We start from the raw sequence: 25,477 nt of genomic DNA, 5'->3' as shown, positions 1-25,477 counted from the left end.
TTTTGGGCCTAGAGCAAAAGAAATACAAGGGTAAAACTTTTTTAAATGGAGAAATAATTTCAGCGTCCTTTAGCTCATTTGGATTTGTGAATGCTTTCTAATAATAGTGTGCATAAGGATTTGTTGTCACCGTTCAGTTCTTTAAAACATACGTGCGATTAGTCATATCAGTATTTACAGATTAACTATAACTGAGTTTTACTGAGTTACTGAATTTGGGGGAGGTGCTAGGCCAGGTTCCCGGAAGCTAAGTTGGAGATGGAGATTTGGGTGCAAGGGGTTCATTGGGGTGTGTGCCGGGGTCACTGTGGGGAAGGGAAGGAATCAGGATTGGGCAGAGGAAGACGTTGGGCTCCGACATTGGCCTGGCGGAGGTCTCAGCCATCCCATAAGGAGTTCTGGAACTGGGATGGCCCTTCAGAGGTGTCATGCCCTGAGGTGAGGGAATGGACTTGGTGCCCACCGCACCCCAGAGATGGTCATTCTGGGGAGGGGCGGGACCTTGAGCCAGGCAGCCCTCTGCCACAGAAGGCAGTGGCTGGGGAAGGGTCCAGCCCTGAGCTGTCAGGGTAATGAGTGCTTGGTCCCAAAGAGGAATCTGGGGGGCCCACCATGGCATCCACTGCAACTACTTACTTCGATTTGGTTTTCCAGCTTTTATCAAGTATTTGGCAGAAGGCAACAGTCAATTACCAGGATAGCATTTAGCGCAATATTAATTCAACTAACATTTGATTTCCGACTGTATGCCAAGAGCCGTGCTGTACTTTGGGGGTAAAGTATTGAGCAGGAGGTGACCGGTTACTTAGGAGCCCGCAGCCTAGAGGGGTTTTGGACACAGGCAGATGGAAGGCAGCCTGGCATTTTCTCTAATAGAGGGAAATAATGGGAGTGCGTGGGCGAGAGTTCATCAATGCTGAGTAGGCAGAGGCAAGAACATTTTGGAAAAGAGGAGGCAGCTCTTGCACCTAATCATTCAAATGTCACCTTTCTCTGCAGCTTCATACTTGCCCGAAAAGCTGACCGACTTGCCAAGCTCCATAAGGAAATAAGGTAAGAAGTGACATCTGAAACACATATAAAAGCTTAGCTTGATACCGTGCTTGTTGCGCTAACAACAGTATATTAGCATCTTGAAAAACACCATGATTCACTAATAGTCTTAAAATCCCAATAAATCGACCTTTTTGTCACCGTGGCAACCTTTGTGTTACAAGTCCCCTCGACTCAGTGCTTGCCCATATGCATTAATTAATTTAGGTTTACATATCTGTGTTTATTGTACAGTGGTTGAGAGGTAGGGTTTCCCCTGTAGGGTAGATGGACAAAAATTATAGGAAACATTAGCAGTGCAAAAAAGCTTTAGAGGCTGAGTCCTGATTGCCTCGCCCAGACCATTATCCCTTTTCCAAGGTCCTCTGACTGTACTTTTTCTGAAGAGCAAAGTCATACGTGTGGGTTTCAACCTGTTTCCACTTGTGTACATAGAAGTATCCCCCTTTGATTATCTAGGACGCAGCTCTGACGTTCCCTTCTCCTGATCAGCTTCCTAGTATGAAACAATCATTGTAGGACAGTGGCTTTTTTTTTTTTTCTTCCTTTCTCCCTTTCCCTTTCTGCCCTGTTGTATTTGTTTGGTTTTGCCTTGGAATCCTTTCCTTTGTTCAGATAAAAGCTTACCAGGAACTCTTAACCTGGAAACAGTCATTTGGCTGTTGGCGGGGTGGTGCCTCTGGGAATTTCTGGGCTTCCCTTCCAGAGGGTAGCCCTAAATCCTTTGTTGGCTTTTGAAGAGGACCAGGACACACACAGATGTACACTTCTCTCTGCATTTAATTAAACAATGAAGCAGCAAATCCATAAGCAGCCCTTGCTTTGAGAGTTACTTTGATGACTTTGTAATTCAGGCTGCAAAAGTTTCCACATTTGCGCACGAATTTGTTCCTTTGAGCTACCATGAGGTCTGATTTCGGGAAGGGAACTCTTTGTCTACTCACTCAGAAGAGGGAGAATTTGGGGTCCAGTGGCAGGGAATGGCTTGTCCGGGTCTCCACAGCTAGCTTGTGACAAAGTCAGGAATAGCATCCAATGCAAACTTTTTTTCATTACGCCATACGAAGCTTGACATTTTCTTTTGGATTTCCTGCTTTCCCCCTTTATTAATAGTAAAATAAATACCAGCCTGGATGTAGACATTTGGTTATGATTCCACATGGTAGCTGAACTTCTCAAAAGTTTTTATAAGGCAAAAAACCCTTAGAACCCTGAATGTGTCTTTGACTGGGGCGAGATTCCCACAACCGACTGCATCAACATCTGCCAGAGAATGTTTGGAAAATATGTTTTTTTTCTGAGGCCGATAGATTATGATGTGGTAGATTAGGGGTGGAGCCTGAGTATCTTGTATTTTTTAACAAGCTTTTCAAATGATTATGACGAGCAGCCAGATTTAGAAACCAGTGAGTAAACACAACTACAAGAGATTTGCACAGTGACCTCTTTTGGCCATGATTTAAAATATGTTCTATTATTTTTAGAGCCCAACTAACCAATCACTGCATTGCTCTAACATTTTTGACTTACATAACTTTTCCAGAAGTTTTTACATTTTAATGGGAGGAAGGGATGGGGAAGATAATTTCCTGATGGATTTATATGAACTCATCCTTGACTCATAACTACAAAACAGTAAATAATGACTTCCCTTTCTATTATAAGGGGCTTATTGTCCATGCATGAAAAATTAACTGCAAGGTAGGTTGATTGGATTTTAGATTTTGTTCTGTTTTAATAAAGATTTTATCACATGTCCCAAAAATAAGCTAAGCATCATTAAACCTTTAGAATAATGATCATCCATACTTTTGTTTCGTGATTGACTCTCAAATGTTGGAATTTCCTCGTAACACCCACGCGAAGTAGGTAAGAATCCATCATCTCATCATAGAGTAGGAAAGAGGTTACCATGCTATGCTGAGGATGGATTTTGATTCAGTACATTTTTATTGAGCTTCAGCCTCCTTGTCTTTCACATTAAGGGGCTTGGATTGGACAGAGAGAGACAGAGGCAGACAGTAGTCTGGAAACTTCTTCCAGTTCTGCATTTCCTTTATGGTTATTGATCTGCAGTAGGAACAGCTCCTTCATGGAAACCAAACTTTTCCTGTTTGTACTGGAACTTACAGAGCCACCGAAATGTTCTAGAACATCACCTCAGCAGTAGCCTTTGTCTATCTCTGAAAACCTTCCATGGGAACATGGTGGCAGTATGCCACCATGTTTATGATTTCACCTCCTCTTCCTGACTTAACACTGTATCTCCATGAAACAGAAGTTCTGGGAGTTATATCAATGGCCTAAATGTGAGCATTTTGACAAATTTATAAGGCTAGATTTTATCTCACATCGTTCAGAGAAATTGAGGACATGTTTTAAAAATGTTTTCTAATGTAATTGGCAGTGTAAAATCATCATTTTTAAAAACCTCTGTTTCTTTCATTACTAGTAAGTATAACCCCTCCTTTCCCCCTCCTCTCATTTTTGGCCATTAGTCTCTTCACCTCTCAGTACTTGTGTTTCAGATTCGAGGTAAACCCTGCACCCATTTTTCAGCAAACTTTTTTTTTTCCAGTTGCTCATTAGCACCTAACAAATATTTTGGAGCAGTTTCAATGTTTAAACTATATAAAGACTAAAGAAGGCAAATACCAAAGTATATAACTGGCTCAGTGTGAACCTGTTCAAACAAATCCTGAAATTGAACCATTTATTTTGAAAAGGGGTGATTTTAGTAAATTAGCACTTTTTAATTTCCCCAAGAGTGGTTGTGAGTTTGCAAATACCTGTTTCAGGAAGCGCCTAGATCAATGAAGCTACTGATTTTCTTTAAGACCTACGACGTGTCATGTGATGTGATAGTCATTTACATAATGAATTAGGGTAGCCAACGACTGTCTGAGGTAACATCGTGTAGCACATCCCTTGGAAGTACCATGTCCACAGACCATTCTGTCACGTGCCCGATGACTAGAGTAGAATGACCATAGGCCTCTTGTTGTGCGGCATATTTTATGGTATACTTAAAAGATTAAATAAGCTTCAGATGTTCATAGATCTTTAAGACATAAGTGGAGGATAGTTAAAAGATGCTGTCATATGGACTATGGACTTCTAAAAGGGATTATTCTAGAATGCTACGTGTTCCAGAAAAGTGACTTAACATCATGTCCTAAACTGACTGCCCTTAATCGACTCTTATTTTCCCCATTTGAATCTTGAATAGATAGGATATCGGGCAGTAAAAGAGGCAAAAATATAAAAGGAAAATTCTGTTGCATCTTCAAGTCAAATGACCGTATTGAGGCATAGAGGGTTGATCCGAGGGCACAGATTCATGGAACTATTCATGTTGTGTAGTTACCATTGATTTTAGGTTTTCCTTAATACATCTGGTTCATTGGCGAGAGCCAATGATAATGAATAAACTCACTGTGTTTATGTTCTACTCCTCGGTTATTACTTCCTTAACATTTTTCTTTTTTACTCTTCTTTACAGGAAGAAGAAGATCTGTGAGCTCTATGCCAAAGTGCTAGGATCCCAAGAAGCTTTACAAGTAAGAAACCCTCAGCTTTAATCCCTAGAAGGTTCTGCTCTGTTTGCTCTAAGTGCTAAAGCAAAGCGGAGTCTGGTTTCCTGACCGTCTTAGGAAGAGAGTCTTAGGAAGGGATATGCTTACTGGAGGATTAACTTTAGTCCCAGAAAGGCCAATGAAAGCTGCCGTCAGGGGCATGCAATTTCTGATGCATCAGTTCCTTGGGCTCTTTCCGTGTTCCCTGGATAACTGGCAGCCAATTGCCATCAGGGCCTGGAGTCACAGGTATTATCTCCGGGGTGGGTGAGATCAGTTCCCAGAACAGAGGTCCTGCCCTCCCGTCAAAGCCAACTGACTGCTCTGAAGCGAAATCCCAAATACGTCCTCATCTGTTGGTGAGGGCGCTCTAGTGTATACTTGACAGGGTGGGCAGAATCTAGACTCTCTCAGGTCAGAGCCACACTAATTGATTTTTCCATCCGTAGACTCCATTCACACAGCTCATGTAGGGGTTTCAGTGCTTTCAGTCCACCACTGAAGGTGATGACGGGAATGAAATTCTATCTGAAGATCCTATTAGCTAGCTGGGGGCTCTTTCAGGGGATTATCTCTGAACTGTTCAAACAATGAACTTGTAGACTCTGTTAGAGAAAAACTCAGAGAACGGTCTCTCATGTCTCTTGGAAACCATTGCTCATCTTTATTTTTCCCCGTTTTAGCAGGATTCCCATCATTCACTTTTCCAGGTCAGAGAAATGGCTCCAAAAAAAGCCTTTCTTAGACATTGTGCTTATCTTTTTTTTTAAGATTTTATTTACGTATCTTAGAGACAGAGAGAGAGAGAGCAAATGGGTAGAGGAGCAGAGGGAGAGGGACAAGCGGACTCCAAACTGAATGCAGAGTTCGACACGGGGCTTGATCCCAGGACCCTGAGATCACGACCTGAGCTGAAATCAAGAGACCGATGCCCAACCGACTGAGCCACCCAGGCGCCCCTACATTGTGCTTATCTTATGCCTCCTCCCTTCCACCTTTTTTTTTTTTTCAGCCGTGGTAGATAAGGAAGTAAAGTCTGTTATTTAGAGAATCCAGAGATTTGAGCAGACCTTTCCAGAATGTGATTGTTGGTGGGGCTTAGTCTAAAGATTTGAGAATCTGCGTGGCAGTGCCCTCTCTCCCAGATATTGGAATACTCCATGCCTCCCCACATCAAGAGGTCGAAAAAGTCAAAGTATACATGTTTTGTCACTTGGTACCTCCCCGAAGGCCATTTACTTGGTACTGTCATGTTTCCCCTTAAGTGAAATAGAAAAACAGGGCCACCTTTTTCTTTAATGTAAACTTTTGGTTAAAGTAAAATACACAAGAGCCTTCGTGGTTGACGGGTCGCATTTCAGCTTTGTCTTCCCTTTGGAATTCTCCCCCCACTGAATGCAGCCGGTGCATTACGAAGAGAAGAACTGGTGCGAGGAGCAGTACTCCGGGGGCTGCTATACCGCCTACTTCCCCCCTGGGATCATGACACAGTATGGAAGGTACTACCCAGACACCACCCGGATTAATCCAAGACAGGAACCGAACTTTTTTTTTTTAAGATTTATTTATTTATTTATTTGTCAGCAAGAGAGAGAGAGAGAGAGAGAGAGCGAGCACGCACAAGCAGGGGGAGTGGCAGGCAGAGGGAGAGGGAGAAGCAGGCTCCCCACTGAGCAGGGAGCCTGATGTGGGGACTGGATCCCAGGACCCCGGCATCATGACCCGAGCCGAAGGCAGACGCTTAACCACTGAGCCACCCGGGCGCCCCGACATGCACCAAACTAAAACTCATAAGCAAAGTTCAAGGGGACTTGGAGACATAGGGGTCAGCATTCGGATTTCGAATGCCCCAGGTAGTTAGTGCATGGATTTCTGGCCATCCGTAGGAAAATAAGGATGCCGGTACGTAGAAGCTTAGCTGTCAGCATGCAGAGCAATAGCAGAGCACGGGTGAGGATTTCAGATGTCGGTGCTCTGTGTGAGCACCCTGCAAGCTGCAGTGTCCTCCAGCCAGCCTTCTTGAGCTCCATTAGACATTGCCTTTCACACGACTACTCTAGGCTTCTGGGTACCAGTCTCTGCCTAAGGACGTTAGCTACAGACATCTTGCTGCAGCCGCTCCTCTTCTTCGGGGGAGCCGTCCCTGCCGAGGACAGCTAACCTGTGAGGAGGGGATCTCCGCACGGATTCGGGGAGTCCACCTTGGCTTCGAAGCCCCATAGGCCCCAGAAGAGCCATCGACTCTTGTAACTGCCTCATAGGGCACAGGGGTCTGTCCAGGGATGTGCTCAGCTGCAAGAGCCCAAAGAGAGAGCCTCCTGCTGGGTATTTGCAACTCAGGACAGTCTTCCCAGCCCCGATGCGGTTGCCGTTGTGAGGGCGGGAGAGGCGTTTGGGCATAAGCAGTGTTGCGTGGCAACGTCCCTGGCAGGGTACCTTCCGTTACGTTCCCAGAGGAACGGAGCTGGAAAGTTAATTCCAGCTCACGTGTGTCCACAGAGAAAGAGGGGCTTCTTAACCCTTTCCTTACATGAGATTGTTCATTGTTTTTAATTAATTGAATCAATTAGTCTTTGTTAGTGATAACGGGATTGATGAGCTGGAGTAGTTCCGAAGGCAGAGTAGAAGGCCAGAAGTGGGAAACTGGAATCAAGGACAGATGCAACCAAAGATTCCTCAATTAGAGAAAGGCGAGAAGGCCTTGGGGGGTGCAGGGTGTGCCGCTCGGGAGATTGTGTGAAAATGGCTTGCCGACGTGATAGGAGTCAAAGCTGACAAGCTAGGAGGGGACACTTCCCCATTCAGCCCAGCCCTTCTGGGGCTTTCTTTGCCAGGACCTCTTTGGAAGAGAAGGCCCATTTCCCTGTCCTCAGCCAGTCTCCACATAAATTCACAAAAGCTAACTGTGCAGACGTGGTTATTTTGAGACAGACAGACCTCTGATCTCTCGGGTCCCTCCTCTGCTACAAATCAGTTCCTGCCCCTGTCTTCCCACTCACCACTGTGGTTCCTCCTGATACCCTGGGAGTGCTTGGCTGGGGTCTGCTGCCCGATCCCCTCTCGTGAAGAATGCACCCCCTTGGAACGATGGTGTGGGGAGGAGAATGGACCACAAACAGGAAACCTACAGCCAAGAAATCTGATTGTGGATTTTCTGCGTATTCTTGTCTTCTGATCCTGGCTGGCTAGGAAAAGGCCAGCGTCACCTTTAGTGACTGATGATCTGACAGCCTGCTTCTCTCTGGCTTGAAAGCTCAGATCCTTGGGCACAGGCGCAGGGAACAGGGAGGGGCCTTCCACCTTTGGTGGAAGCCACACAGGAGTTTTGGAAACAGTCGGAGTTGCGCTGTCTTGTCGGGGCAAATGAGGGCAGCGATGGGCCCCTTTACCCTCCGAGCCTTCCCAGGTAACTCTGTGTGACCTCTCTGTTCTCTCAAAGCGTCATTCGCCAGCCGGTTGACAGGATTTACTTTGCTGGCACGGAGACAGCCACACACTGGAGCGGTTACATGGAAGGGGCAGTAGAGGCCGGAGAACGGGCAGCTAGAGAGGTAAGGGAGGGGGCCGCGTCACTGTCTCTCCCGAGGCCGGTGGTGGTTTTGGCATCGGGCCTTTCCTGCTCTTGACACGGATAAATGTGCACCTCCGCTTCTCTGCCGCTCCTTCCACTCCTGGGGGCCTCCTTGATGGCGAGCGGGGCCTTGCGTCTGTCGGGACCTTAGAAGCTCACTTCACCACGGTCACTTTCTTGCAGATCTTGAATGCTCTGGGGAAGGTGGCCAAGAAAGACATAACAGTTCAAGAACCTGAATCAAAGGTGAGTTCCACAGCTTCCTCTCCACGGACCAGTAATCGAATGTAAAACTCCTGACTCTCATCTTCCACCTTGTAAGGTCATTGTAGATGCCACTCTCAGGCATATGTCCATGCACTGGCTTGGCAGATATGTTCTGCCCGCCCTCGGGGGGGCGAACGAGAGTTGCTCTGCTTAACGCTCTCTGCTCATCCATCCAGGATGTTCCAGCTATGGAGATCACCCACACCTTTTGGGAGAGGAACCTGCCTTCCGTGGCAGGCCTGCTGAAGATCATTGGATTCTCCACATCAGTCACTGCCCTGTGGATTGCGGTGTACAAATTCAGGCTGCTGACACGATCCTGAGGTTTCAGCCTCATGCTTTCTGCCTACTCTTTCCCAGCACCATCAAAAGCAAAATGTTGGCAAAGGCTGTATCATTGGATCATCTTTAAATGCACTGGTTTTCGCCCGTAAGTTTAGTCTCAGTTGGTGTCAGAGTAAAAACAACCCAAAGAATCACCTCATTAATTTCAATAAGATCAAGCTCCATCGCGTTATTTGCCTTGTGTAGACTAACTTGTGCTGACTGGTAGAATAAAACCTTGTGATCAACTCCTTAATTTCAAGATGTCTAATTGAAGTGCTGGTCAGAAACAATTTCTGTGTCCTGTTTTGCTCCTCTTTAACACGAAATGCCTGATGACTGCAGAAATGAAGTGGTTCCCTTTCTCTTTGTAGAGGTTAGATGGGTGACGGCCCAGCCTGTGACTGTCCTTTTCAGTCCTTAGGAAATAGTGAAGTGTAGGTCCAGAGCCCAGAGGCTGGCAGCTTCCTGGGGGTCAGCAGCTCCCCCTTTGGATGAGGGATAGTAAATGAAAGCAATGGGGGTGTAGACCACTGAGGGACAGCTTATGGGCCGTCCTGGCCACTTCTACTTCCTGTGAAGTTTCTAGAAATCTAGTCTGGTGTTTCAGGTGACTTGTGTATAGCTCCCCACGGGAGCAGAGTAAACTAGTGGCAGGACTGTCCCCCAGGAGGCCTCCTGATGAGCTCCGCACGAGACCCACTGCAATAGGCATTTTCTCTTCCTCCTGGAGGGTGGCTAGATATCACAATAACCTTCTCTGCCGATTTCGAGAAAGTATTTTCCTTTTTTCAGGTAGACCCTGGCTGTCTGAAGGCCTTAGTGGTATACACTTTTTTTCTTTTTTCCTAGGCCCACAGTGGAATTAGGCAGATCTGTTAACCTAAATGACAGAGTTACCTTTGAGTAAATATTAGCATGCTGATCTCTCTCAAATAGGAACTGAAATACACATGGTAAATTTCTGATTGCTATTTGTTGAGACTCTCAAATAGAGAAAGGAAATTGGGGCTTTATATTATAACCTCACTGGCTTTAGTTATTAAGTTTGTAACAGACATGAAATTGAGTGATTTTAATATGAAGACTGAGTTCTCTATTTTAGGAGTAATGTGGGCCCAGAACAGTGCCCACCTCTTTCTGGCCTTTCCCATTCTAAAAACTCAAGATTTTTTTTTTAAACCCCTTCCAGAGGTTTCAGCCATGAAAGACTACTGTTTTACATGTAAGCACCTGGGGAAAAAAATCAACACCAATGTGATCAAATAAAGCAGTTGACAAGATTCAGTAGACTTGGGTACACAGGTGGATACACAGTAACACCTTATCCCACATCACTGATGAATGAGGCATTTCTTTTTTTTTTAAGATTTTATTTTACTTTTGACAGAGAGAGAGAGAGAGAGAGAGAGAGTGTACAAGCAGGGGAAGAAGCAGGCAGAGGGAGAGGGAGAAGCCGGCTTCCCGCCGAGCAGGGAGCCCGATGCTCGATCCCAGTCACGACGACCTGAGCCGAAGGCAGACGCTCAACGACTGAGCTACCCAGGCGCCCCGAGGCATTTCATTTTAGATGAAGTTTCTAGATACCTCTTTTATGTACCAAAAATTTTACATAAAAATTTTGATGGGCATACTTCCACACATTATTCAACAAGCTTCGCTCAAATTCACCTTTTTTAATTAATCAGGTCAATCCTTATGTGTCTCAATCATTTTATACTTTTATAAGAGAGTGATAACATTGTGTTTGCCCCTCTACTGAATGTCACGTGATTATCTCAGAGCTGGTGAGTCTACTGCTTCTTCCCCCCCCACTGCTTCTCCCATATTCAGGATTTTCATACCCTTCTTAACTCCTAATACCTCTTAACCTAATCCCCTGTGTTCCTACTCACTGGGAATTAAAGATTGCCAGAGGAAATCAACTCAAGTTACATAATTAACCTTATAAATTCACAAGTCACTGGACCCTGATAATGAGGGCTTAAGGTATTCCAGTTTTGCCTATCCTAAGAGCAAAGAGCAGGATTTTTCTGCCACTCTTTACTTTGTAATTGAAAAGCATTTTAGCTAACGTAGGAGTTTGGGTACTGTCTTGGATATGCTCCAGTCCATAAGGAGTTGCCACTTGTTATATCAAACTGCTCAGAGAAATCACATCCCTATTTCAGTTGTTTGTTCACTTACTGATTAACTTGGTTCTGACACACCTTTTGGGAAATGCTGACTTCAGCTACTTAACAGGCAACAGTTTTACAGTAAGGAGGTTGTTAACATATCTAAGTCTTTAATGCTGCAGGACTCCTGAGTATGTGATTTACCCTCTTTTCAAACTTTTTAGAAAACCAATTAATTTACCCTAGTGAGATCAGCCCTGTTAAACTATAGATTAAACTATATACTGAACTTAAAAATGAATGCTATTCCAGGTGTGCCGAGATAGGAAATCAGAGCTGAGAACTCCCACCATTTTATTTGTCCACCACCAAGATCCTAGAGGTCTTTCTTCCCATCCCAAGGAACCAAAGGCAGTTTCAACAGCTGATAGAGCCTGGCATCTGCTTCACAGTCCTGAAGGCTGTGTTGGCCTCACTCCACAGTAAGGGCGAGAATTAGACTTAACAAGGTAACCTTTTGGTCACAACTGTTAAATAAGGACTTGAACTGCATGGAAGAGAAAATACCGAAGGACTGTGAACTACGTTTAGTTTGATTGTGAACTTGGTGCCTAATGTTCTGTCTGAAATGTGCCCCAGTGCTCCATGTGGGAGTTCGCCTGTGTGTGTGTGTTGCCACTGAAGTAACGATTTTGCGCGTCCGGTACTGTTTTGTTTGTTAATAAAGTGCACTACCATCCCTGATTCAGACCTGGCTCCTCTTTCTAGTCAGTGGGGGATGGGCTTACAAGGCCACTTCGTACTGACTCCCAAATTCTCACAGTTCCCTTTGACTCTCACGATCCATCAGGGTTTCCTGGGAGCTGATTAAATGCTAGAATATTGTGTTCCTGCCTGGGTCACAATCAGTGGGGAGTCCGATGGCCGCTTTCTCACCTAACTAGCTTCTGATGCCCCCCTTTTTTTTTTTATTTTATTGTTATGTTAGTCACCATACAATACATCATTAGTTTTTGATGTGGTGATCCACGATCCATTGTTTCTGATGCCTTGAGCAGATCACTGTGGTTCTCTGTTTCAGTCTCCCCATCTGGAAGAGGGTGGGTTGCACTTGGTGGGTTCTAAGGATTCTTTCCATGGCAGCTTTATGGGATTTATACATTTGTTGCCAGGGATCTCTTTTGGCCTCTACTGGTATGGCAGAGGCAAAGTTACTCTATGGCTTGGTTCATTCCTTTTCTTAGGTTGGGTTCCCTGGAAACAGATGGAGAATCGGGGCAGAAACCTTACTGGGGACAGCTCTCAGGAAATACAGCTAAGGGGGCTGAGCAAGGCAGGAGTGGGCAGGAGTTGACCTACTAAGCAAATGCAGCTGAGGCCTCAGCAGATCCTAAGGGGGTAGCTGGGAAGGCCCTTCACAATTGATCCCCATTGAAACAAAGGGTGTGGCTGGCCTCTGTCCCTTCATTAGCTGCCCTCTGGGAGTGGGTGTTGCCTTGGATTGGGTGAGGCAGGTCCAAGGACCATTCCTAGTGAACTGCAGTGAACTGAGATCAGCCCGTATTCCCAGTAGCTGGAGGATCCAGGGAGAGGCACCCACAGTATCCACTTACTCCGCAGGAGAATACAGTTGCCCTTTGTCATGTATGAGACGTTGTGAACTTGAGCTTTGGTTTTACAGATAGAATGGAGCTATCTCTGTGAACCTATCCCTGTTAGATAAGGAAACTGCTTTTAAAAGGTTGTCCCTCTTTCCTAGTTAGGTGGAAGAAAAAAAACCCAGAATTGGAAGAAACTCTGGAAATGCTTCAACCTCTGTCTCAATGAAGAAGCCCCTTCAACAGGTTACTAACAGATCAAAGGGGGGGGGTGTGCATTTATAAGCAGGAGGCCCAAATCTGATGTTTTCAGGAGCGAGGCAGCTGCAAATGAACAGCAGCGGGTATGATGCATTAGGGAGTAGTGGGGATTGTGGCTGACCTGGTGAGTATCTGCCTCTCTCAACAGTATATTCAAAGTGCTTTAAAAGATTGTGAATTGTGTAAGACTGTTGAATCACAGACCTGTACCTCTGAAACAAGTAATACATTATATGTTAAAAAAAAAAAAAGATAGTAGGAAGGGGAAATCGGAGGGGGAGACAGACCATGCGAGACTATGGACTCTGAGAAACAAACTGAGGGTTCTAGAGGGGAGGGGGGTGGGGAGAGGGGTTAGCCTGGTGATGGGTATTAAGGAGGGCACATTCTGCATGGAGCACTGGGTGTCGTATGCAAACAATGAATCATGGAACACTACATCAAAAACTAATGATGTATGGTGATTAACATAACATAATAAAATAAAATTTAAAAAAAGATTGTTAACCGATGAAAATGCGTGAAGGCTTTGCTCACAATTGTCGAAATTGTTCTGAAGTCTCTGATAAATAAAACAAGGCTTGGGTTTACATCGTTTGAATGACAGATTCTTTTAGAGTGCCTTTGATTTTCTGCGAAATGGCACCAAGACCAGCAAGCAACCATTTTGTAGAACTATTTAGAACAGGGCAGGGAGGCCTGGTTTGGAAGAGCAAAAAGACAAGGGGGAAAAGAACCCCTCCCAAGTCCTTCTTAGAATAGAATAGAAATCACCCTCAAGAGCTAAGCCTTCCCCCAACCCACCCAGGGCAATGCTTATCTCCCGCCGTGTTGATGTCATGATTGACAATAACAGTGCCAAACTTTATTGGAAAAACCGCACCCTTGCCGTGAGAACTCACAGGTCTTCTGTCGCGTTCAAGCCGTGCTGACCACAATGTGATTTTAATAAACAGGACATCAACATTGGATGGATTTTTATAACTATGAAGCTGCTGTCCACTTTATACCAAGGTGGTGGGAAAAATGCAAGGTATGTCTGTTAGCCTAAAGTGGCCGGCTGAGACTTTGGAGGAGCAGACAGTCATTCAACACACAGTTACTGAGCACCTACTATGTGCCGGTAGGCCCTGAGCTGGGATTCAGCAGTGAACAAGACAGAGCCCTCCTCATGGAGCACAAAGTCTAGTGTAGACGCCAAGGAACACATTCACTGTGGCTCTCGTCAGTGCTGTGACCGAAAAGCACAGAATATATGAATGCAGGGGAAGTGTTCTAGGGGAACATGAGATTTAAGGGGAAATTTCTAGGATCTGTCCTCAAGCCTCCTTAAGCGTCACCATGTGGCAATTCAGTGAGAATACTGCATCGGGCCGAGAAAGGAAGTACAAAATAACAAGATGGTGTCTTAGTCCGTTTGGGCTGTTAACAATATGCCATAAACTGGGCGGCTTATATACAGCAGAAATTCTTTTCTCACAGTTCTGGAGGCTGGAAGTCCGAGATCAAGTCTCCAGCAGATTCGGTGTCTGGTGAGAGCCTGCTTTCTGGTTCATAGATGATGCCTTTTCACTGTGTCCCCATAGGGTAGGAGGAACTCGCTCCAGCTTCTTTTATAAGAGCACTAATCCCATTCATGAGGGCTCCACCCTCATGACATACGCACCTCCCAAAAGCCCCGCCTCCTAATACCCTCAACATTGGGGTTAGAAGTTCAACATATGAATTTTGTGGGGAGACAAACATTCAGTCCCTAGCTTACAGCATGGCGAAGCGGTAAAGAAAATCACAACAAGCATCCTCAATAAGTGCTGGGTGTTAAGTCCCATCTGCCCCATTGACCATTGTTCCCCTTAAGTCTTGTTACTGTTCTCTACCCAGCCCTTCTCTGCCCCCAGAGATCTGTATCAACTAGGACCATCTTCCAACCCCCTGTGTGCAAGGGCCGCCTAAATTTGTTTTAAAAGAGTGCCATCTTCTGGCCAAATACTGCTGTTTCAAAGGAAAGCCTGAAGTATTCAAGAGTTTCGTGCTTGGGGAAACTAAGAGGTGTCACCTCCAGCCAGAATTTCCTCCAGACACATTTGTCTGTGCTCTCTTACTTCCCAGTTGCTACGTGCATCAGAAACATTTACTGTTTAATATCCACAGCCTTTCCTCTGCCCAAATCCCCCAGGAAGAGATTTTTTTGTTAGAACAGCGTGGTTGCTCGGCTTCTATTGTGTCTGTCTGGATACTGGGTGGGAGCCGAGAGAGGTGGAAGGAATTACTTTGACCTTAGTTGGGGCAGGGAACTCATCCAGGAAAAGCAGGAGAGAGGGCTGCGGGGGCGGTGGGGGGGAGAGAAGAGAAAGTTCTAGAAAGTCAAACTGGGGCTCTGGAATGCAGCTGGAGAGAAGGGGTTTGCAAACGCTGCCTTGACCACCTAGGAACACAGAAAGTGAGGAGGGTTTTTAGGAAGTCTGGCTAAGAGTTGTGTGGTACAGTAAGGATCTACACTATTCTTTACACTTTGGGGGGCTAAATTGTGTTTCTTTTAGATACTATATTGTACTGGGACCACCTTAGAGGTCCCCCAGCCTATATTATTCTGGGCTATATAAATTCAGAGAACATATGGTTAATAGTGCCTGGCATCCTGAACTGTGCCTAAGAGTCTGGTAGTTCCAGTTAATGGGATCTCAGACAAACTAAAGAGAAGGACCTCAGCCACCGTGCCCTGGAAAGATGACATCTAAGCTGGTAAACTGTGCACCCCAGGCTGGATATACACTAAATAGATCTCACAGTGAATTAGATTTATATTAAGAACAAGAGGTCTTCTTGCCCATGATGTGTCTTCAGCTGACTACCGTGGCCCATTATATCAGCATCAACCAGTAAACATGAGAAGTGCAGATGTGGGGCCCCTAGGTGGGCCTAAAGAGGCTGCCAGTGTTAGATGGGCTTTGTATTTATCAGAGCAGGCCAAAATGTGCATCCTAAAGCCAAGTTCACTGGGAGGTGGGGGTAGGGGTTGCATTGAGACACGCTAAAGGCAGATCAGCTTCTCTGACAAACCAACCACCTTGGCTATGTCTGCCATTTTAATTCTGTGGGCTGTATTCGTTTTCTATCCTTCCTATCCCAAATGAACACAAACTCAGTGGTTTAAAACAGCACAACTTAATATCTTACAGTTCCGGAGGTCAAAAGTTTTTTTGTTTTGTTTTCAAAGATTTTATTTATTTATTTGACAGAGAGAGGCAACAGCGAGAGAGGGAACACGAGCAGGGGGAGCGGGAGAGGGAGAAGCAGGCTCCCCGCCGAGCAGGGAGCCCGATGCGGGGCTCGATCCCAGGACCCTGGGACCATGACCTGAGCCGAAGGCAGACGCCTAACGACTGAGTCACCCAGGCGCCCCCCGGAGGTCAAAAGTTTGAAATGAGCGTTACAGGGTTAAAATCAAGGTGTCAACAGAGCTGGTTCCTTCTCAAAGCTCCAGGGGAGAAACTATTCCTTGCCTCTTGCAGCTTCTAGAGGTTGCCAGCATGCTTGGCTCGTGCCAGATCACTCCAGTCTCTTGCTACCATGGACACATCACCTCCTCCTCAACTTTTGCCCTCCCAACTCCCTCTTATGGAGGATACTTGTGTTAATAATTGGGCCCACCTCGATAATCCTGGGCTGTCTCCCCATTTTACAATCCTTAACTTAATCATACCTGTAGGGTCCCTTTTGCCATGGAAGGTAATATATTCTTCGTTCTGGGGTTAGGACATGAGCCTCTTTGTCAGTGTCATTATTCAACCTACCACATGGGCCTTAATGTTCTTGAAAACCAAGAATTAAAAGCCAGCATTGCTTGGTCCTCAAATTCCTGCTCTTTCAGGTGCCTGAATCTGGAGTAGCAAGTGGAACATTTCATGATTTAAAAACATATGAGCTGGGGCGCCTGGGTGTCTGCCTTCAGCTCAGGTCGTGATCCCAGGGTCCTGGGATTGAGCCCCACGTCGGGCTCCCTGCTTAGCGGGGAGCCTGCTTCTCCCTCTCCTCCCAGCTCATGCTCGCTCTCGCTCTGTCTCTCTCTCAAATAAATAAATAAAATAGTTTAAAAAAAGAAGAGGAAGACTGGTTGGGATTGGCAGTCTATGACATCGTAGTTCAGAATGGCCAGGCACAGTGAGGTCGGGGTCTTTGAAGTGAGTCTTGATGAGCAAGCTGTTAGTCTGGAGAGATAGGCTATTGTTGGCAGTTCAAAGTTTTGTATTCCAGGAACAAGTCTTTCCTGGGACAAGAAGCCAAGTTGTTTTGACTGGCTCCTGTATGATTCAGCTCAGGGCCAGGAAAGCAGGTCGGTTTCAGTTCTTAGATTTAACACAGAACTGAGAATACTCAGGATTGCGACACGCACATTTTTATTTCTTGGCCTTAAGAACTGTCTTTAGAAACAGATTCCTTGTAAAGTCATCTTCCTTTGCAGACGAGCATGCGTGTTAAGAGCTCGGGTCTCTGGGGCCAGCTGGGCCTGGATTTGAATCTTGGTACCTGAGCATGCTTTTTCTTATCTGCTCAGTGGAGCTCTTCAATGGTTCGGAGTGTTCATTAGGGTAATGCTGGTGAAAGCTGTTAGTGACGACACATGGTAGCCTTAAGAAGAAAAAGAAGATTCGAGATCACAGTTTGTGGTCTATGATGACTCTGACTTCTAAAATACACCTTGAATTACTTCTTTCCTCTACTATCACCTCTCTGGTTGTCTCCTGCCCAAATGTCCAGGTGTTTCCTCTGCCATACCACCCCCAGTAGCCCGAGTGATCTTTTCAAAAATGCAAGTCTGGTCCTGTCAGTCGGGGCTCAAGTCCCCCCAGTAGCTGCTGGTTGCACTTTGGATAAGACCACATATGGCAGCTCAGAAGGCCTTGTCTGCTCTTTTCCTTGCCTGCTTCCCTAACCACGCCTCAAGCCACTCTTCTGTCCCTCAGAATCTTCCAGCCATCTAGCTCTGCATATAAATCCTCAGATATATCTAGTCCTTTTCTGTCTCAGCTTCCCCTCTCTAGAAGGTTCTCTTCCGTAATCTTCACGTGGCTAAATCCTTTGGGTCACTGATGATATATCATTTCCTCAATGATGCCTTTCCTGACAATCCCTTTCTCACAATTCATTCTCCAGCATAATCTTTCATTGTCTTCCCTTTCCCAACCTAAAACTTTGAAATCACACATGTGTTTAAGTGATGTTTAATCTCTCCCCCAATGATAGGCGCCATCACAAATAGGGTGTATGTGTGCAGAGACCTGGGGGCCATCAGCCTTCTGGGCAGAGAGACAGGGTCTTGGGTGGCTGGAGCCCCCAAGCCACTCACTTCCAGGCATGGTGTTACCTTAGCCATTTACCTAATGTGCCACACAGATGCAATCATTTTCCCCCCACTGTGTCATTTGTGAAAAGCACAGGCTTAAGCCAGTATTTTCAGCACACATCGAGATATAAGCAAGCAAGGATCAAGAATCATCATTAATATTCACATTTTCCTAAGCAATATCACTTGCAGGAGAAAAATTAAAACACACTGTCATTTCCCTGGACCACAATTTCATATGGTCCCTGGAATCATCATGGTAATGACATAGCTTCAAACGTATCCAGCCACAAATTCAAGTTTGCTGCTCTTCAATTATTTTACTTCCATTGCAACATGCCTTCAAAAGAAGGAATTTAAATGAGCCAATTAGTAACCGGAGGTCAGTCTGGAAGAAATAATTGACAGGAGCAGGTCTCAGATCTCACCAGGGCTCCTTGGATTTAAACTGGAATCTAAGAGAGAAGCATTTATCCATTATTTATTTCACTCGATCATTTATGACATGCCCAGTCTTGAGGGGAAGCCGGGTATCCGGCTGAAATACAAAATTAACAAATTAAAATTAGCAAGGACAGAAAGGAACAAATCCAGTCTCAAACCGCACCCCTCCCCCGCCCCCCGCTCGCTTCAAGGGCTGGGGCAGACACTGGCCATATCCAAGAAGGGTGCCCCTGGCTTCTCCAAGTTAGGCCAACCTTGTCCTCGCATGAAGCCATGCACGGTAGACATTTCTGGTTGGGTAAAGAAAGAAGACAGCATTGGGGATGATATGAGGGTTGTTTAGCATGAGATGAGTGCTTTTAAGCACTCTGCAGATAACAATCCTTCATGGACGACCGTCCAGAAAAACCAGCTCTGCACGGCCGGTCCCTCAGAGACAGGAAGGAGCCCATGCGCGGTGTAAGGTTGTCTCCTCAGGCAGAGGCAACATGGTGGGGTGGCCAGGATGAGCAAAGGGCAACAGCCTTGGTGACCAGGAAATGCTCAGAGGGAAAGGTGGCCTTTCCATGCAAGGTGGAAAGCCATTCTCAGTCTGGGTTTACAGGATGTCTGGTTGGGGAGGGGGGCGGTTTGCAGAAGAGAACAATAGGAAATCGGAATCCAGGACAGGGCACGTTTTCAGGCTCAGGCAAGAGGGCCCCGCCTACACGGAACAGAGACTGGGCTTCTGGCAGAATTCCCAGGGGGCTGCTGATGGTTACAGGACCTGTTCCCTAAGGCAAACCCATCTTTGTCAGAGGATGGGGTTTGGACCCACTCAGGCCAGTGGTCTGCATCGGGCACTTTAATTTCCCTGTTCTCACCACCCCTCCCTACGAGGCCAGGGTATAGCTGGAACCCAGATGCTTCCAGTCTCTTACCCTTGCCTCCCAGCTCTACCCGACCTTTCATAACCCTGCTGAGGGCTGGACGTCTGAGTCCACCTGCCCTTGTCTCTAAGGGCCTTGGCTGACTCACCTGCCAGCCCTGCCTGGGCCCCTGCAGCTTCACCCTGCTCACCTGTCCAGGTGACTCTACCAAGCCAGGGGTTCTGTGTGATTGCCACTGCAAGCCTCGATGGGTCGGGGTCGGGCGGGGGGGGGGCAGCCTCACTGGCCCCACCAACTCTCCTCCCCTTGGCTTCCGGGAGAGGGACATTCTGGAGCTGAGCGGCTGAAGACAACATGTAGAAATTCCCCAGGCTGACAACAGGGGAGGCTGCCCAAGACAGAGGGAATAGTGCTGTCCGCAGGTCTAAGTCCCAAGGGAGGGTCGTCAGGTCACAGTCCGCTGGGTGGACAAAAGGCCAATAGAGCTTACTGTCGCCCTCCCCTGTCACGCATCTTTATTCTAGCTCAGCCATTTGCTTTTTCACTGAGCTTGCTTGCTTTCTTTCTTTCTTTCTTTCTTTCTTTCAGATTTACTCATTTACTCTAGAGAGAGAGAGAGCCAGGGGAGGGGCAGAGGGAGAGAGAGAATCCCAAAATCCCAAGCAGACTCCACGCTGAGCGCAGAGCCCAACGCAGGGCCCTATCCCACGACCCCGAGATCACCACCTGAGCCAACCAAGAGTCAGATGCTCAACTGACTGCACCACCCAGGCACCCCTCACTGAGCTCTTTCAAACACGGAACACACCTTTCTGAGGTCAAGCCATGAAAAGCATCTTTTAGCATCCCCCTCCTGACCCCTGAGAAGCATGGGGCACATTGGGGGTCCTCTTCCTTCTGTCAGCGGGATCTGGGAAAAGGAGGAGGTAGCCCACTGAAAGGACACCCAGAGAAGGCCAGGGAGAGGCCTGAGGAAAAGCTGACGTTGAAGGGGCGGGTGGAGACAGGAGCCCGGAAAGTGAAGGGGAAGGAGTCAGAGGTCTCCCAACACGCTCCACTCACCTTGTGCGGATACGGCTCAGAAGCCCCTCTGCAGAGTAGATTTTCTTTCTGGGTCGGACACCATTTGACAAAGCTTATCCACACCAGGGTATGACGTGCCAGGAATCCGCCTGGTGGGCTGGATGCGTGTTGTGAGAGACCCCTATCCAAGAGCCTTTCTGATGTAATAGTTCAGACAGCGTGACCAACTAAAATAGGGACGCTTCAGGCCTTGGTCATTGTGTCCTTGCTGGAGGCCCTCAGATTCCCCACCTGGGCAGCAGTTGCCCTTTCCCGTGTCCAGCTACGTGTCTACCTTCTCCTCATCCATTTTCTGCTCACCTGCCATATTTTTGGGAGTCTCGAGTCTTGATTTTGCGCTTTGCTTTATTAACTTGATATTTACATATACAGCTGGATGTTGCCCCAAATCCTCTGGGAAGGAGCAGACAATAAGGAAATACATAAATAACAGAAGCAGATTGTTTAACCAGGTGTCGGAACACTGGACATCTAGACCGGAAATGTTTTCAGGAGACGTTAAGAAATAACTACTCACCTTCTAACATCAGGTTGTCGTCAGCACCGAAAAGCTGTAATAATGTAGCTTATGATGGATGATCAGAGTGAAGTCACGGTCGTCTGAGTGTACTACTTGCAATGGTTCTCAGATATGTTTCTTTTAGGGATCACCACCGTTTGTAATTGAGCAAGTATCTATGGAACATGTCACATGAAGTGTTTGGATGTCTCAGGGTTCGTCCTCAGACATTACTCAATCCCAGCACTCCCCAAATCATATCGCCAGCCCCAACCTGTCCTCTAAACTCTAACAGGTATGGTCAACAGTCTACCTGACGTCCCCACTTGGATGTCCGTGGATATGTAACAGATGTCTCCGGTCTATTACACAAAACCGAGCGACCAGAGTCTCTGGCTTGGACGCGCTGCCCTGGCCTCCTAACCAGCCTCCTGCTCCCACACTTCCTGCCGAATAGCCTGCTTTCCAAACTGCAAAGTGAGTCACAGGCTGACTTCCCCAGGACGCTGACTCCAAGACAGAGATGTGTGCACAGGGAGTATTCTGGAGGATGCCCTTGGGCTCAACGCCTGGGAGGGGGGGAGGGAAACGGAACTGGGCGGAAGGTGAAGTTGAACTAGGCCCTCATTGCTGTAGGGGTGTCAGCTGATCCCATGGGAGCTCTGGAGCTGGGAGAGTCTTTTGTACCCCCTTCGGGCCCAGTCATTGGATGGGGGCTACCCCTGGGAAGGGACAGATCTTTGGGCCAGGGCGGTTTCTTCGGCCTACAGAGAGGGACACAGCCAGGAGCTGTCAGCTTCCCAACTTTCAGGGAGAATGAGTGCCCTCAGTCCCCAAAGAGAGGTCTGGGTGGCACACCACGGTATCCGCTACAAACAACCCTTGTGAACATTTGCCAAACCTACGCCCCTACTAGGAACTCTCCAGTGGGTTGTCTTCACACTTAGAATAAAAGCCAGAGCCTTACTATGGCCTAAGACTTCCTACATGATCTGGCCCCCATCAGACTCTCCAACCTTATTTCCTGTCGCTAATTTCCTGTGACTGTTGGCTCCTGCCTCACCGGCCCCACTGCTTTTCCTCTGACGTTCCAATCCCACTCTCACCTTTGGGCCTTGCACTTGCTGTTGCTCCCGCCTGGAATGTTCTTCCCCCAAAGAACATCATTCCTCCTTCCCTTAGTCTACTTAGGACTCAGTGTCACTTTCTCAGCGAGGCCTCAGCGGACCACCCAGTCTACCGTAGCCACCCTCTGCCCACGTCACAACGTTTCCCTTCCCTTTGCTTACATTTCCTTGACAACACTCCTCTCCACCCGCAGTGCCTCACGGTATTGACTGATTGATGGTTCACCCATTAGCATTTAAGTTCCATGAGGAGAGGGGCTGCCCCCGTTTTGGTCACAACTCTATTCCCAGCACCTAGGAAAAGACCTGGGAGAGATAGTATTTGATATATGTTTGCTGAGTTGTGATCGAATGGTGATCATTCTTTAATCCACATAATGCAATGGGCAAAAGAACATATCAAGAAGATGTTGGGGTTCGACAGAGTGGTAAGAGAGCAAGAGAAAAGCTGTTTTGAAAAGAAAATATCTAAGCTTTGGAAATACCAGTAACTCGGAAAGATCAGGTCCTTGGTGTTCTGGATAACTTCTTTTATTTTAATTTAAATTTTAATTTTTTAAAAAGATTTTATTCATTTGAGAGAGAGAGAGAGAGAGAGAGAGCACAGAGGGAGAGGGAGAGGGAGAAGCAGACTCCCCGCTGAGCAGGGAACCTGATGCAGGGCTCGATCCCAGGACCCTGAGATCATGACCTGAGCCGAAGGCAGACGCTTAACCGACTGAGCCACCCAGGTGCCCCTCCCAGGTGGGTTTGAAGCCCATGTCCACCTCTTGCTGATTCTGAGACCTTTGCCTCACAGCATCTCTGAGACTCAGACTCTTCATCTATAAAATGGAGATGATGGGGGTGACTTCAGGATTTAAAAAGATGACGTGCAGTGTCTTGTAAAGAATGCATGTTTAATGAAAGGTAGCTGTTATTAGAATATAATTAATAATAAGCATGATTATTATCCAAAGACAGTCTTATAAGAAGGTCTTAAATTGTGTCAAGGCAGGTGGATCTTTTAGGATGCTTTGGACTGTAAGTACCAGAAAACACATATTCAAACTTGTTGAACTTATTTCTCATAGGGCCAGCCATCCTGAGACAGGGAAGGCTGTAAGTAGGGAGCATGAGAGATATAACTCGGTACCTCTGAGACTTTTTTGGCCCTGACTCATTCTGTGCATGGGACTCGTCCTAGGCTTGAAACCTAGATGGCTGTAGCAATTACAAATATCTCATGAGGACACTTGCAATGTCCACAGGAAGGATGGGATTGGACTTTTTATTTCATGGGTCTGTTTTTAAGAGTGAAGGACCCTGGGGCGCCTGACAGGTTCAGTTGGTAGAGCGTGTGACTCTTGATCCCGGGGTTGTAAGTTCAAGCCCCATGTTGGGTGTAGAGGTTACTTAAAAGTAAAATCTTACAAAAACTCACTCTCCCAGAAGCTCCAGCCTACCCCTTAAGAAGACTTCTTTTGTTCCATTAGCCAGAATCATATAGCACGGTGAGGCTTAAGTCAATCATTGACAAAGGAAACAGACCCACCACCATTGGCTTAAACAGTTACCCACATCTTGGGGCTGAGGATGTGGCAGCATAGCAGTGGGTGAAGGGCTGAGCAAAATCAAGATTCTTCTAGGACGAGAGCAGAAGGATGCATATGGAGTAAGTCTAATATCCAACATTCCGTCCTAACTTGTGGCTCCAAAAGACATGGCCATTGCCAATGGGAATGGCCTGTAAATCCAGAGCCCCCTCTGTGAGCCCTGTTCCTATACTGCCCTTTTCATCGCTCTTTTCATCAGGTTTCATCGCCTACCCTGTCCTTTGCTTCAGTGGTAACTTTGGCGTTGGGCACTTAAAATAAAGGGGGCTCAAGAACGCAGGGAGTTGGCAGGGAGGCTCTTCTATTACCTAAGGACAAAATTTACTTCCTGATTTTAACATGCCAAGCAGCTTTTAGAAAAATGTGACTTTGAAGACAATCCTGTCCTTGGAGCACTTCTAAAACATAGAGATGCCTAGTGTAAAGGGCTAGTATCACCAGTGAGCCTGGAGTTCCAGAAGGAGTTCTATTTCTCTAAGCACAGCCTTGACCAGTAGACTGGGGCCCGAGCACTTGGCAGCCCTAGAGGTTAAGCAGCAGAAGAGAAGAGCAGATAGAGGACAACACAAGGTCAGAGAAGAGGAATGGGTCCTGGGGATGAGGGGCTTGTGGCCCAAGCCAGCTCTCACCCTCTTCTGGAACAGCTGTTGGTCTTTTTCCCACTCCCCGATCCTCCGCCATAACTCCAGGACTTTCTCCCTGCTTTTCTATAACCCAGGGAAGATTCTGGTATTGAAAAGCTCTTGACAGCAGGTTAGGGAAAAGAAAATATAATACAATGAAATGGCCGAGAGGGAAAACAGCTGGATATGTCAAACTCAAGTGCAAAAGCTCAGTGACACTCAGCCTTTTGCCTTGCAGGGAAGTAGATTTTCAAGGAGAATCAACTGGACCAGAATGCTTAAGGAAGAAATGGTTGGGGATTAGAGAGTTAAGGAAAGGTGAAAGAAGAGGTCAAAAGGCATCATGGATGGGAGCCAGAGGCTGAAATGTCATTCTGCCGGAGTGGTATATGATAGGTCAGTGACTCACGGCATGGTCTCAGCAGAAATGACAAGAGCAATCACATCAAAAAGGAGCAGCCCAGGGTAAGGGCAGGGTCCGATTAGATCAGTTATTTCCAATACAGGAGCTTGGCTTCTAGTGTCCACAGACTGAAATGTCATTAAGATTGCTCTCCAGGAAAATTTCCAGCTCAAATGAGTCTTCCTCAGCATTTAAAAAACAAACTGACAGGAAACAAACAACAAGAGCAAACTCACCACCACAGTACACCTGGTTGTCTACGCAGTCCCCTGGCGTCCAGAACATTCTAGACTATTTTGTTTGGTTTACAAGGTTGAATCTATTGGGGTTTTTTGTTTTGCTTTTTAAATATTTTATTTATTTATTTGAGAGAGAGAGAGAGAGAGAGAGAGAGAGAGGAACAGGGCGGGTAGAGGCAGAGGGAGAGGGAGAAGCAGGCTCCCTGGTGAGCAGGGAGCCCGACTCGGGGCTCGATCCCAGGACCCTGAGATCATGACCTGAGCCAAAGGCAGACACTTAACTGACTGAGTCACCCAGGTGCCCCGGTTTAACCTATTGTGGAAATGAAGACTTGTCCTTCTGAGTTTGGGGCCTAGGCTAAGATCGAAGTAAAGAGATCCTATTCTGACAGATTGTCCAGGAGACAAAATTCTAAAGAGTGTGTAGTTACTGAGGGCTAGGTAACCGGGGACAAGTAGAGTTGAAGTTTGAAAGAAAGCAGATA

At 46.7% G+C, this 25,477-nt stretch overlaps 1 protein-coding gene and 2 long non-coding RNA genes across 3 annotated transcripts in view; 1 reads left to right on the top strand and 2 right to left on the bottom strand.

Annotated features, from left to right (window-relative positions):
* LOC112812838 (amine oxidase [flavin-containing] A) overlaps positions 1-11,651 on the top strand; it is a 69,148-nt gene extending 57,497 nt beyond the window's left edge. Inside the window, exons 10-15 of the mRNA XM_025857812.2 lie at positions 1,000-1,053; positions 4,556-4,613; positions 6,030-6,127; positions 8,068-8,179; positions 8,383-8,445; positions 8,643-11,651. Of these exons, the coding sequence (XP_025713597.2) occupies positions 1,000-1,053; positions 4,556-4,613; positions 6,030-6,127; positions 8,068-8,179; positions 8,383-8,445; positions 8,643-8,789 (532 nt within the window). The 3' untranslated portion in view covers positions 8,790-11,651. The remainder of the gene's footprint in view (positions 1-999; positions 1,054-4,555; positions 4,614-6,029; positions 6,128-8,067; positions 8,180-8,382; positions 8,446-8,642) is intronic.
* A 5,155-nt stretch (positions 11,652-16,806) lies between these two features.
* On the bottom strand, positions 16,807-19,005 carry LOC141374307 (uncharacterized). The gene is made up of 3 exons (XR_012381086.1): positions 18,539-19,005; positions 18,322-18,450; positions 16,807-17,395 (listed from the first exon to the last, which is right to left on the bottom strand). It is a non-coding gene; the product is annotated as an uncharacterized lncRNA (long non-coding RNA).
* A 616-nt stretch (positions 19,006-19,621) lies between these two features.
* LOC141374306 (uncharacterized) lies at positions 19,622-21,498 on the bottom strand. The gene is made up of 4 exons (XR_012381085.1): positions 21,319-21,498; positions 21,024-21,181; positions 20,486-20,899; positions 19,622-19,883 (listed from the first exon to the last, which is right to left on the bottom strand). It is a non-coding gene; the product is annotated as an uncharacterized lncRNA (long non-coding RNA).
* Positions 21,499-25,477: the final 3,979 nt, after the last annotated feature.

Source organism: Callorhinus ursinus, unplaced genomic scaffold (genome assembly GCF_003265705.2).
Source record: "Callorhinus ursinus isolate GAN/ISIS: 27379988/994484 unplaced genomic scaffold, GSC_fseal_2.0 scaffold16, whole genome shotgun sequence".
Lineage (NCBI taxonomy): Eukaryota > Metazoa > Chordata > Mammalia > Carnivora > Otariidae > Callorhinus > Callorhinus ursinus.
This window is presented reverse-complemented; position numbering and strand designations above follow the sequence as displayed.